Here is a 13,728-nt window from a genome sequence, read left to right on the forward strand (position 1 = left end):
AATTCAAAATACAGCTTGTATTTGCATAGGACTGCTTTAGGTAACTAAACAAACGTGTTTCTCATGCAGCAGCTAAAAAGGAAGATCGCATACAAAAGGCAGCTGTAATGTTTTTATTAGTTTTAGAATTCTATCCAACTGCAGAAACTGCTCTCATAAAGGATTCAAACCATGACAGTAGGTGTGGGTTGGGAGTAGGTTAAAATCACCCTGTTTATCTACAGGTACAGACTTATTTCAGTAGCTTAATAACAGAGCTGAAAGGTGCTAAGTTCTCACAGGACTTCATCCATTTCTGCACGTTGGCTGGTGCAGCATTTGCACTGCCTGTCTGCTGAAGCACACACCACGCGACAATATCTGCCACGGTGAGTTCGCTTCCCACCAACCACGATGTCTTGCCCAGGGCAGCATTCATGGATCGCAAGACTGCTCCTTTTTCTTTACTGCTGCCTTCTTTGAGCTGGAAGATGGCTGTGTCAACCCAGCTGTCAATCAGAGTTGAAGTAATGGCATTGTACTTCTGGCCGAAAAGGGAAAAGAGAAATCTAGCAATGTTCCCTTCTCCTTCAATTGGGCACATCGTTTGAATGCTGAACTTCATCTGAGGTTTTGGAACTGAAATCAAGAAGAGAAAAGTGATTACTGTAGAGAAGCTAAGTACATTGGTAAGATTTATTTTGTTTCTGATGCCATCAGCATTTCTAATGTGAACTTGACAACAGTTTTTCAGTTTTCTTAGTCTGAATACTTAAACTAAAGCAATAACCTGGCATAAAAAAGCTCCCATTGGACTGCAGATTGAAAAATCTCTCAGCCAATCTTTGTAGAAACTGTATCCACAGGATTGCTGGAGATGAGAGTTTCAAATAGCTGCCTTTTAAATGTCATTTGTGTTTTAATAGCAGTAACTCGGTTTTATTTCTCTGTTCCCACCACTGCTCACAGCTATCAAAAGTTCATACTTGCAAGAAGAGCAGAGATGCTACCTGTCCATCACGTTATCAGCCATTTTACACCAAAGCATCTGTTCTATAGCACAGGTTTCACTTTCTGACCTATTGTATTCCTCTGGAAGATAACTTATTCTTACCATCCTTCCATATCAGAGTGAAGCCCAACTGATACTCATGGCGTGGTTGCTTCTTCATCTGCTCCCCAAAGCATTTCAGGAGTTTTTCTGGCACGCTTTTCACTGATGAATGTGTGTGAACGGCTGATAGTATCTTGTAGCGCTCACAGAGCAGGCTGTGCACTACTAATAAGGACAGTGGGGGCACAGAAGGATTTGCATTGATTACAATATCTTTCAGGGCACCGTAATCCTGAATAGAAAGGAAAAAACAGTCAGGTAAGACACTTGCCAGATGTATATAGCCATGCATGTATTTAAAACTCCAGGGGTAAACAAGTTTTGACACTTAAATCACCGAAAAATTTAAACATCTTCCTTCTTCAACGTTTATGGATATTGCAGTAAATTCTATCAAATCTGAAGTCAAAATTTTGTGAGTTCTGGGGGCTCCAAGTCTTAACACCACCCTTCCACCCCTTCTGAGCTGAGGGCAAAGAAACCACCCACCATTGTATGTGCTGAACTCAGCTTACCTTTCCAAGCATCAAGTCTAAATCCGCTCCATTTGTCGTCAGAGGAGAAGACTCATCATTTTGAATGACGTGAGTCACATCGAAGTCAGCATCAGGAGTCTGTACCATCTTTGAGAGCCCATCCACGGCGCTCTTCAGCTCATACAGGCGTTTCAGGATCTCCTCCTGGCGGGATTCAAGGGCTTGAAGCGACGGGTCGACTTCTTCCTAGAGGAGAGAAAGTCCCGTCGGGGTTCACTCAGCTCGGGGGCCACGTAGTGCACAGCTCGCCCGACCCTGAAAGCCTTTAGAGGTGCTATTCGCATCCTCATCCTTCACCGCGGAAAGGCGAGGTCTGTATCTGAGCTGCCTCGCGTGCGTGCGGACGAGGTGAGCGCTGAGCTACGTCTCGAGTGTCGGAAACGCTCGTGGTTACCCGCCGGCTGCGTCGAGCCGGCGCCGCGACTCTGCAACCTCCAACGACGTGAGAGGAAAACCTCCAGGCAGACAGCCGCGCTGCCAGCCCGCCCGGGCCCTGCGCAGTCCCAGGCCGCTCCGCGCGGAGGGCAGAGCGGGGTGCGGAGCGCCGGGAGCGGAGGCCGGCAGGTAGGCGGGCGGGGAGCCCGCAGAACGCGATGCGGAGCCGGAACCCGGCGGAAGGGGGGCAACCCAGAGGCCGGGCGCGGCGCCGCGCCGCGCTTCCGCCGCCCGGCAGCCAGGCTCGGGCGTGCCGAGCCCCCGCTCCTACCTGCGGCGTGGCGCAGCGGTGCAGGCTGGGCACGCGGTACATGCAGCTGGGAAGCTGCTCTGCCGGCAGCGGGCCCGCGGCGCCGTGCAGCGGCTTCACCTTGTACATGGGCATGGCGGCTCCCTGCTCGGCGCCCCTCTGCGCCGCGCGGCGCCGCTCAGCCCGCCTGGCCCCGCCCACCCGCCGCGCCCATTGGGCCAGAGGGAGCGCGTGTCTTTACGGACTCTCCCACCACCCAATGCTCGCTCGTCTCGTTTCCTCGTCTCCTTTCTATTGGCTGGCCCGAGCCAATGAGGTCAGTGACTCGGCAGGGAGAGACGGGCGCTGTTCCGGGCGGGGCGGGGCGGGGCCAGGCCTGCGGGCGGCCGAGGCGATCGGCGGGAATCAATGGAGGCGGCCGCGCCCTGGTGAGCGGCCCGAGGCGGCGGGGTCCTCCCCGCCCCTCCCGGGAGCGAGCGCGGTCTCCTCGGCTTTTCGCTTCTTCCCCTTCCGGCTCGTGCGGCTCGGGGCGGCCGTGCGGGTTCCCGTGCCGCGCCGCCTCAGCCCGCCTGTCTCCGCCCCTCTTTTGGCAGCTCGGAGCCCGCCGAGGCCATCAGGCGCATCGACCGCGAGTCTGTGCACCGGATCTGCTCGGGGCAGGTGGTGCTGAGCCTGGGCACGGCCGTGAAGGAACTGGTGGAGAACAGCCTGGACGCCGGAGCGACCAGCATCGGTAACGGCCCTCCCGTCGGAGCTTCGCGGCCCCGCGGGCTCTCGGTACCGCCCGCATCTCGGCGCTCCGCTCAGGCGCCACAAACGTGGGGCTCGGGGCGGTTCTCGGGACGGAGCCGGGCCTGCCCTGCCCTGCCCTGCCCTGCCCTGCCCGCACGCTGGGTGCGGTGGGTGCTGACGGTGCCCCGGTGCGGGGCTGCTGCTTCAGACTTGTCCTGGAGAACGGCCGTTGGCGGGAGTTATTCCAAGTACCGCGCTGATACCCAACGCTGTGTGTTAACAGCTCTGAAAGACTTCATTTCTCGTGTTTGTAGATGTAAGGCTTAAAGACCACGGGGCGGAGCTGATAGAGGTTTCGGATAATGGAGGTGGAGTGGAAGAGGAAAACTTTGCAGGATTAAGTAAGTTAAACGGCTTTCATAATTTACGTTTAGATGCTTTGGAGGTATATTTTAGGTGAGATATGATTGCTGCTCTTTACAAATTCGAATGGGCTTCTGAAGTGCTCTTGTTGTATTTGCTGTAGTTCAGAAGCAGGTCTTGGTTTGCTTGTTTGCTTAAGGGGAGCAAAGAGTAGGTGTCATTGTGGAGGAGAATGTCCCAGAAACGTTCATCTATTCATGGTGAGTTGTGAGTCACTGCTGAAGGAGCCAGACTTCATGGGAAGTAAACTATAGATAGAGTGCATGCTGAATGGGAGCCGACTGCGTGCACGTGGCTGCCAAACCTTCCTTCTGCTAGTTTCAGCCGTGCAAAACAGGAGCAGAAGCAGCACTGTTTGACGAGTGCAACTGCTTGCTTTCTGCCTTGTTTCTTCCTCCACATCACCATTCGAGACCTCTTTCACCACGAGTTACTGTGTTACTTGTTGTGCTCGCAGTGTTTATCCTGTAGGCAGTGAACTCCTCTACTGTTCAGCACAGGGAAGGTCCAGGGCTGCAGTTTGTTACCTGGTGATGGGTGCTGGCTGATTGCGTAGAATTGAGCACTCCTCAGGCTGTGGTTGTGGCACAGGATCCCATGCCTGTTTGCTGTATAACATTGCACGGCATGGCCCTGCAGTTCTCCTGCAGAGTAAAATAGGTGGCAGAAGCAGCTGACCTGTGCTGCTCTGAGGCACCTTGTGGTGTGTGCCAGTCCTGCTGTATTGATTTCAGGTGGTAATTGTGGCACAGCAGGATGTGTGAGGATTTAAAAGTGAGCTTGTGAAGGGGAAAGGAAAGTCTTGTTTTGTTGCTATTACTCATTGTATGTTGAAAAGTAATTGCAGAAGTCTGGTATATATGGAAAATGTACTCGTGTGGCCTAGTGTCACTGTCACTTGGAAGTGAAATCTATACTCTAAATATCTCTTTCCAGCTCTGAAACATTATACGTCAAAGATACAAGATTTTTCTGATCTAACACACGTTGAAACGTTTGGGTTTCGAGGTGAAGCTCTCAGTTCATTGTGTGCATTAAGGTATTAACATTGCATTCTTGCTAGTTGAAAATTACTTAAAACAACTGAAGCCAACTTTTCAGCTTACTGTTACTGATAAAATGAGGCTGTGGAAACTTGCTGTTACTGAATGTGAGCTCTGTTTTGTGTGACGTACATTGTGTGACATCCTGAAGTCCTTTCCATCCAAAATCCTTCTGCAATTCTAAGCATCTGATCTCTCCTTTGATGTACGAAACATAGTGTTACTTCAGTATGCAGTCCTACATGCTATTTGCTAGACTGCTATTCATAAAAACTCTATTAAAATTCTTCCAGGGAAGACTGCAGGTTTGAAATAGCACAGCTTTTGAGCAGTCTGCATTAAGATTGTCGTGCTGTTATGTGTTAGTGTGAGGAATGTGGTGTCCAGCAAAACCAGACTTTATCTTTGCGCTTTATATGAGAAGGACGAGAGGGATACAAGTAAAGATGTTTGCATTGTAGGTAGGAAAATAGTATCTGTAAAGCAGTGTAAGTTTTTGGTTGTTAGTGGTGAAAGTTAGCTACAATGAAAAGTACACCAGTAGTATTTTTTATGCCTGATGAGACTGTAAGTAATGATTAAGAAAATATGATGTTCAGTGGGTAATTCTATTGCCTGCTTCCTTCCATCAGTGACGTTAGCATTTCTACTTGCCATAAGTCTGCAATGCTTGGGACTCGTTTGGTGTTTGATCACAATGGTAAGATTACCCAGAGAGCTCCTCATCCACGGCAGCGAGGAACAACTGTGAGCATACAGCAGTTATTTCACACTTTGCCAGTGCGGCATAAGGAGTTTCAGAGGAACATCAAAAAGGTGAGGCAGCTCAGAAGTTATTGCACAGCCCTCCTCACTCACAGCTCGGTTCTCTGGCGTTGATCAGGACGAGCATGAGTGAGTCTGACTTCGTTTGAGTGAGTCTGGCCCTAACAAGGAAAGTGTTCCCATGTGTTTTCTTCTTTTCTGTTTTGCAATGAATGCATTTGGAGGTGCAGTCTCAAATTTCGGAATGCTGAAAAGAAACAAAATTGCCATCACTTTTGTGTATTTTAACTCGGTGAATGCTATGTTTAAAGTATGGCTGAATATCACTCTTGTAAATATGTCATTTGTTTTTAAGTACGTTATTTCTCACGCAGTACGTGTAATTGGTTTGTGAGTATTTAAGAAATAAATGGCACCACTTCTGGACATAAGGAAGTCTGCGTTGTGTGCAAATCTTGCAAGTGTTATCAACACAGCGTTGTTTTACAAATATGTTTTGTGTGAGCGCCAACTTTTTTTGTCTTCATAGGAATATGCAAAAATGGTCCAGATACTGCAAGCATACTGTATTATTTCAGAAGGAGTGCGGATTAATTGCACCAATCAAGTTGGCCAAGGAAAAAAGAGCCCTGTGGTATCCACTGCTGGAGGTCTTAACTTAAAGGAAAACATTGGAGCAGTTTTTGGGAAAAAACAGGTAATCTGTTCTACTGACAAGAGGAGCAGTATTGCTAGAAACAGAAGTTTTTAAGACCTTCTTAAATAGAGGGGATGCAGGAAACCTTTAAAAATCATACAGGGAGGTGGCAGGGGTTGACTCCTTGCACACCCTACAGATGGCAAAACTTGTTTTTTGCCTTTTGGTTTTGCTTAGAACTAGATTAGGTCATATGTAGGTAGCAGGACAGTCACATTTGAGTCAATAATATTGTTTCTCTGTCTATATTTGGTTTAATGTGAAGATCTGTGAAATAACTAAGGCAAATGTGGAGGTTTTCAGCACTCATCAGCTGTGTTATTGTCTTCTGCTGGGCTGGAGTTGGCTGTTGGATGATCTGGCTTGGCTGACTTGGAAAAAAAAAATTATCAAATGGATTTTGGGCTAATAAGTAGCAGTGCAATAGAAGAAAAAAATCTACACGTTTCACTTTTTTTTATTTTTCAGTTGCAGAGCCTGATTCCTTTTGTTCAGCTGCCTCCCAATGAAGCTGTTTGTGAAGAATATGGACTCAAATCTACAGACCTCCCAGAAAAGCTCTATAGGTAGTCAGAGAAGAAGAAACCACTGTTGTCAGTGGTGTTTTAAGATAATCCTAAGTCTTAAAAAAAAAATAAATTAAAAAAGGAAGTGGGGTGGTTAATAGTATTAAAAATAGTTGTGATCAGCATAATAGGTGTTAGTATAGTGTTTGGAAAAGGACATCAACTGATTTTTGAAGAAGTGAGCTCAGGACTGAGGTTCTGTAGTCGGATGAGAGAGGAGCAGGACTGCTGTGCCTTGTGCCCCAGCTCTGTGTTGCTGTGGTCTGCAGCTGAATGTCACCTTGAGTGTTCTGTGGTTCATATCTGTATGTCTTCAATAGTGTTACTGAGAAATGGTGTGAAATGCGTGTGAATCGGTGAATTATGCTTTAAAATGTACTTTTTTCTTCTCCTCACCACATGTGAGGCTAACAAATATGTGCATTGATATCTGGCCGATGCCAGTTCACAGCCGGCCTCTTCTGCTTTCAGAGCAGAAAAATGGCAATTTCTTTTAGATCAGTCAGCAGCTTTTTCAGTTTTCTGATACCTCTTTGGAGCTTAGCACCAAACCTTGGTCAGAGAGGAAGCCGGGGGGGGGAGAACCAGCCAGTGAGGTGTGGTACTGCGTAACGGTGTTTCTCCAAACCCCTATAAATCAGTTGTAACTGCAGTGGTCTGATTGAGAAAAAAAAAAATAGCTTCCCTCTTCCATTTCTCTTACTCCATTGTTGTTTCACAGTATCACGGGCTTCATTTCTCGCTGTGATCATGGCGTTGGGAGGAGCACAACAGACAGGCAGTTCTTCTTTATCAACCAGCGTCCGTGCGATCCAGCAAAGGCGAGTGGCTGCTTTATTTCTTTTTTTTTCCTAGCAGCAATATTAACTTGCCCGGTGTTTGCTGCAGACCACTTGATTGATAACAGATGCACATCTTTTGTCTTGATGCTGTAAATTCCTTTCTTAAGGTTTTGTCTCTTTGTCATTTGTCTCTTTGTGTGAATAAAAGCTGAATTGTGTGAGATGAGATTTAGGGCCCTTTTAGCTTTGTGAGCAGTTAAATTACATCCTGGTTTGAACTGAAAGATAAGAGTATCAGCTTTTACTATTTTCCACCTCTGCAGGTTGTCAAGCTTGTGAATGAAGTTTATCACTTATACAACAAACACCAGTATCCTTTTATTGTCCTTAACATTTGTGTAGATTCTGGTGAGTTATGAATAAATTTTAGTACCTTTTTTGTAAAGGCTAAAATTGAATTGAGGAATAAATTGTAGTTATTTAAAGAGCATCGTTTATTTGGAGAACGCTGTAACTTCTGTTCTATGACTTTCTCCACTCTGATATTTTTGGTCTGCAGTTGGTGAGGGGGAGATGGAGTTCAGCTGTGATTCCAATTTTTCCTTTTTACTTTTTCTCCACTGTGAAGTAATTTCTTAGTGAGAAAAAGGAAATTTGTGTTTAGCTTAAATACAAGAAAACTTACATTGTGCAGAATTAAATCCTGTTTGCTGGGACGTTGAAAAGTTTAATTTGCAGATACATTGTGAATGTTAACTGCAGTTTTGTGAAATTAGAGGGCAGAACAGCAGGGACTTTGATCTGAGGAAGGAAGGAGTTGGTTGGGCTTTTTTCCCCATGTGTAATGCAGTTGTTTTGCTTTTGATTTTTAGAATGTGTTGACATCAATGTGACTCCAGACAAGAGACAAATTTTGCTTCAAGAAGAAAAGCTTTTATTGGCAATTTTAAAAACTTCTCTGATGGAGATGTTTGGTAGTGATGTTAACAAACTGAATGTCAATCAGAATCTTCTGGACATTGCAGGTAGGACACAAAATGTGAAAATTCTGTGTTAACACATAGTAGAGAATTGAAAAAGTGTTGTAAATACCTGGAGAAGAAGTGGGGAAAATGTTTAGCTTTTAACTGATGTGCCTTTCAGGGCAGCTTTCTTTATGGGATCCTTAGAAATATTTTAATATATCAGCTTTCTTATAATAAAGGAAGGCCCTAAGTTACCAATGCAACATTTTTTCCCCATAAAGTTGACTGTTGCATTAGCACAAAATTGATTAATAATGCCTGAAAGCATTTTCTCATTGATACGGGGGAAAGATTTAAGTTGTTCTTTTCAGAGGAGGACAAGGAAGATTTGTCTTTTATGATCTTGCCAATTTTTTCCTTCCTAAAACACAGAAATATCTGAGGTGCTACATCTGATTTTTAACTTTAATTTAAAAACTGCGTGTATATTTGAGGAGCTTGCTGCTTTTCTACTCCTCTTCCCTCCCTTCACTATAGCACATCGTTCAGTTTATGTTGAATTAGTTTATAACTTATAATCTTGACTTTATTTGTTTATTACTTTTAATTCTCATTTTGTTAGGCAACCTGAAGGTCCCTCATGGAGACACAGAAAAGCCCTGGGTAGAAATGTCACATGGCTCTGAGACTGAAAGTCCAAGCAGCGAAGGAAAGGGAGCGATGACTCTTTCCAGGTTAAGGGAGTCGTTCTCTCTCCATCAAAGTGAGAGTCATTTCCAAAGCCCTAAAAAGGTAAAACAGAGACACAGCTCCACTAAACAACTGTCACTGGATACCATTTTGAGTACTGTGAGGACTCGAAAGGCTGTTTTGAGTGAAGATTCTGAGGGTTGTCGTGAGACCAAGTCAAAGATGTCAGTTCCAAGGAGATATTTGAGAGAAGTAGAAGAAAATACAGATTCTGGATTCAGCAGCACTTCTGGATCAGATGCTGGATATGACACTCCAGAGGCTGGGAGCTGTGTCATTGGTGAAACTGTAAATAATCCCGTTGAAGAAGAATTCTGTAGCTCAGAAGAACAGCATCAAAGTGAGTGTCGTAAGACTGATGGACATGGTGAGAAATCATTGGAAGGTGACATTCAGGTCTCGGGCACTGAACATAAATTAAATGGAGCGAATGACTGGAATAAGCAAAGTAACTTACCTCAAGAAGCCAGTAATTCTTTACCAAGAGTGAAATGTTTTAGAAGTGAGGCAGATGGCTTCAAGGCAGCTGTACATCCTGAAGTGAAGAATACCAGAAACTCTATGCCATGTGTTGATGTACTGGTGGAAGTTAAAAAGAAAACCGTGCCGCTTGAATTCTCTATGAAAGCTTTAGCAGAAAGGGTAAGAAAGATTGTACAGCAACAACAGAAGTGTACAGAAAGACAAAATTACAGAAGATTTAGAGCAAAAATTAGTCCTGGAGAAAATAAAGTAGCAGAAGATGAATTAAGAAAAGAGATCAGGTATTTTTCAGCTTCTTAACTTGAATTTGCTAATTAATAACAATAGCTAAGGAGAAAAAACAAAAACTGTCTTGGAGGGTGGGAGAAAGGCTTACATCTACATTCTAATTTTGGAGATGCCTTTTGTCCAACTCATTATGCCATTATATCATCCATTTGGGCGAGCAGTTTTACCTGGCAGAGGTCTGCAGTTGTTGGAACTCAGTGCCAGCAGAATGTGGAAGAAGACACTAAAATGAAAGCCAAAAATATCATAGGTGTGGCTCAGCTAAAATTTGCAATCTGCAGTGCAGGCAGAGAAATGTTGCGACAGGTCTGTGACACTTAAGAGATTGCACAGCTCGTATTTCTCCTTCATTAATGTGAAATTTGATGAGATGTGGTGGTGAAAATAAGTTGTCTTCGATGATCACTGGGCAGTAACAGTGTATGATTTGTGAATTTGGGGTATTCAATAAGGTGAAGAAAGTCTTCTCCTTGCAAAAAGTCAAACGTGTCAGCTGGTTTGTTTTAGGAGCATGCTGCTGCCTTGTTACTGTTTATTTGCACCATCACCATCCTGCACGCTTCTAATTCTCTTGCCATTAGTGGCTATGTTTAAAATGGGTGAACGCTGGGCAAATCTTGTCTGAGACATGGATTGTTCTCTGCCAGACGTGGTGCCACCAGTCAGTGCCAGGTTCTGCATTCATATCCTGCTTCCATTAGACTTCGTGTACACATTTTCCGTGTAAAGTTCTACAGGGGAAAAAAGGATGTATTGAAGTTTTGTACTGACGTGGTAACTGATGAGGCTTGTCTTGTGATTTGCTTGTATTTTCTATATGCAGTAAAGACATGTTTGCAAAAATGGAAATCATCGGCCAGTTCAATTTAGGGTTTATAATAGCCAAGTTGAATTCTGATCTTTTCATAATTGACCAACATGCTACTGACGAGAAATACAACTTTGAGATGTTACAACAGCACACGGTTCTTCAAGGCCAGAAGCTGATAGTGTAAGTATTCTCAGTGTTTTAACAGTGTTTTAACAATTCTATCACTTTAATTCAATGTTTTAGAACGATATGTATGATCTTCCTTGTTTAGGTATTTCACACATTCAAGACATTTACAGCAAGAGTTATTTTTATGTTCAGTGTTACAAAGAATCAGTCTTTAGATAAAATTTCCAATAAACTGCAGGCAATTGTAGCTGTGCAGCCAGTGAATGGTCAGTGAGGTTTCGCAGCAGGATTAATGTCAGCCTCAATTTGGTGAGTGTGGTTGTGGAGTGAGGAGATTGGAGACGGTTATAGGCACAGGGAATGCTGCCCAGTTAGTTTTACTGTGCTGAGTAATGCTTGGAAACAGTGCTCTGCTCATGGTGTGGTTTGTTGCTGTTAGTTTTTACGAAGCAAGTGAGATGCTTTCCAAGAGAGTCGTGCTTTTGGTGTCAGAACCTTAAGCACTCGGTGTTCTGTACCCACGCAATGCTGTGTTTTTCTCTTTCAGGCCTCAAAATCTCAATTTAACTGCTGTAAATGAAACAGTATTGATTGAAAACCTGGAAATATTCAGAAAAAATGGGTTTGACTTTGTGATAAATGAAAATGGTGAGTTTGTGCCAGAATTATTTTATCCCAATTTGCATAGAAAAATCTCTGAGCAGAAAAATTGAAATGATTTATCATTGCATACATCCTTTTTGTGAGGCTTACCATTTTGTAGTCTTCTTATGCTGTTTATGAGAACATTGCAGACTACCTCACTTTAAAAACGTTGTTGCAGACTTTATAGCAACGATATGGAGTTGTGACAGAATGTGCATCTCCTGGATGTTTTATATTGAAATGTTTTTCCTGTCCTCTTAGACTCGTGGGTCCCAGTTAAGTACAGGTAAATGGTAAACCTTGTGATTTTAGACTAAGATAGCGCTGGTGAAATATCCTGTGGCTTTCCTTACTGCTTCAGCATCGACTCGATGTGTACTGATCACATGAACTGTGAGCTCCACGCTCCTACAACGCAGGGTAATGCGTATTTCAGAGCTTCCTGGGGGAGGATTGTGAAAGCCTTGTGTGCCAGCACTTCTGGCATTTGGGAAGTCACTACAGATTGTCCTGTATCTTTTGCTTCAAAATCTCCAATTTTTGCCCAAAATGCTATTTATAATCAAGTTTTTACCAACAGAAATCTGCTTTCTGAAATTGAAGTGTTTGTCATCATGAGTTTTCAAGCAATGTCAATTAGAATAAGAGAGTATCTGCTGGACTGCTTTGGTTAGCTGTGTATCTCATCAAAAGACTAAAGTGAAATGTTGGCACACAGGCAGAAGACATCAATGTATCGAAGTAGTTTCTCTGTTTTTCCTCTTAAGAAAAAGTAATTTCATGTAATGTTCTTGTTTCTTTATTAATTATTGCAAATCTTTCAGCTCCTGTTACCCAGAGAGTTAAATTAATATCCTTGCCAACAAGCAAAAACTGGACATTTGGTCCTCAAGACATAGATGAGCTGATCTTCATGTTAAGTGACTGCCCTGGAGTCATGTGTAGACCTTCCAGAGTCAGACAGATGTTCGCTTCTCGAGCTTGCAGGAAATCTGTAAGTACAGCTCAAGCTCGATGTTTGTTTTCAGATAAGAACCGTATTTTCTGGTGTATTACACGTGGCTGTATCTGCATGTATATTGCAGGGGAAGTTTCTTTACTACTAGATTTCAGCAGCTAATATTCTTACTTTCATTTTCTCTAGTGGGGCTTCAGAAGGATCCTGGCCATTTTATATTCTGGTTCAAGCTAGTGCATTTCTGAACATACTTGTTTTGATCAACTTGCAGGTCTTTTTCCTTCTAATGTCTTGCACAAGACATTATTTGCTGTAGTAGTGGAAGTACCACTGTTATCTGTATGTCAGTTGTCAGTGCGGAGTAAGAAAATACTGGTTTTGTTTTTTACTTTATTTGCAGGTGATGATTGGAACTGCTCTGAATGTGCAGGAGATGAAAAAACTGGTTACTCACATGGGTGAGATTGAGCATCCCTGGAACTGCCCCCACGGAAGGCCTACGATGAGGCACATAGCCAGTCTGGACTTGATCGCAGCCGAGTGACTGTCAGCTTCTCTTCTGTGACTCTTCCCACGGCAGCATCTCGCTGCTGTCCCAGGCTTTTATCACGGCTGTCTGACTTGGACTGAAATACGTAGCCGGGTTCCACCTCTGACAGTAAGAAGTCATTCAGCAGTCTCGTCCTTCTGATCAACGGTACTGACATAGAATTCGTGTGAATACCAGCTTTCATTGTGGTTTACTTTATGTATTACTTAATTTCGTAGTCAAGGTTTTTAAAATAAATGTCGATGTGTATACGTGGGGACCCAGAGTGGGCTACCATCGTTCACTGCAGCTACGGTGATTCTTAAAGCGTGATGTTCCCGACTCTGAGAACGGCATCAATCAGGTGTTACCGCGCGGCTGCTGCCTGGGATCACTTTAATTTAAAGGCAAACCATCTGCAGCTGGAAATGCAGCGGGTTTCTTTCTTAGGCTAAACCTGGGTTTCATTGGTAATTCCTTCAAGCATTAATATTACATTTAATGATTATCTTACTGCCGTCTGTGCCTAATGTTCAAACAGAGTAACCATCCAGCATATTGAATTAGCTCTATTGCCATTTACGTTCCCACGTTTTTCACAAAGGGATCCTCCTTTCCAGAGGACAAACGGCGAGCAGCCGGCGGGCTGCGACCACAGCTGCGCGCACACGTGCGGCCGCTGCCCGCAGGGCCTCTGCCTTCTGCCGCCTTTTGCCGCCTTCCGCCGCCTCCCGCGCCGCCGCTCGGCCCACAGCGCGGAGCCGCTCCACGCGGCGCGGCCGTTCGGCGCGAGGACGGCGGCTCGGCTCCGCTCCTCTCGGCTCCGCTCCTCTCGGCTCCGCTCCTCT

At 44.6% G+C, this 13,728-nt stretch overlaps 2 protein-coding genes across 3 annotated transcripts; one reads left to right on the forward strand and one right to left on the reverse strand.

Annotated features, from left to right (window-relative positions):
• Window positions 1-98: 98 nt before the first annotated feature.
• AIMP2 (aminoacyl tRNA synthetase complex interacting multifunctional protein 2) lies at window positions 99-2,481 on the reverse strand. Its single transcript, XM_042864234.1, has 4 exons — window positions 2,336-2,481; window positions 1,609-1,815; window positions 1,094-1,325; window positions 99-618 (listed from the first exon to the last, which is right to left on the reverse strand). The coding sequence occupies exons 1-4, from the start codon at window positions 2,447-2,449 to the stop codon at window positions 233-235; spliced, it is 939 nt and encodes a 312-aa protein (XP_042720168.1). The 5' UTR covers window positions 2,450-2,481; the 3' UTR covers window positions 99-232.
• A 212-nt stretch (window positions 2,482-2,693) lies between these two features.
• Window positions 2,694-13,157, forward strand: PMS2 (PMS1 homolog 2, mismatch repair system component). Of its 2 annotated transcripts, XM_042864615.1 has the most exons (15): window positions 2,694-2,742; window positions 2,908-3,047; window positions 3,361-3,447; window positions 4,406-4,508; window positions 5,145-5,328; window positions 5,807-5,974; window positions 6,443-6,540; window positions 7,262-7,361; window positions 7,646-7,730; window positions 8,195-8,347; window positions 8,910-9,801; window positions 10,632-10,799; window positions 11,296-11,396; window positions 12,218-12,387; window positions 12,752-13,157. In XM_042864615.1, the coding sequence occupies exons 1-15, from the start codon at window positions 2,723-2,725 to the stop codon at window positions 12,893-12,895; spliced, it is 2,613 nt and encodes an 870-aa protein (XP_042720549.1). In that variant the 5' UTR covers window positions 2,694-2,722; the 3' UTR covers window positions 12,896-13,157. The 2 variants fall into 2 exon arrangements, with proteins under 2 accessions (XP_042720549.1, XP_042720550.1); XM_042864616.1 differs by lacking the exons at window positions 2,694-2,742; window positions 2,908-3,047; window positions 4,406-4,508 and having other exon boundaries at window positions 3,367-3,447.
• Window positions 13,158-13,728: the final 571 nt, after the last annotated feature.

This window comes from Lagopus leucura, unplaced genomic scaffold (genome assembly GCF_019238085.1).
Source record: "Lagopus leucura isolate 7727_CA_CO unplaced genomic scaffold, USGS_WTPT01 Super-Scaffold_760, whole genome shotgun sequence".
Taxonomy (NCBI): domain Eukaryota; kingdom Metazoa; phylum Chordata; class Aves; order Galliformes; family Phasianidae; genus Lagopus; species Lagopus leucura.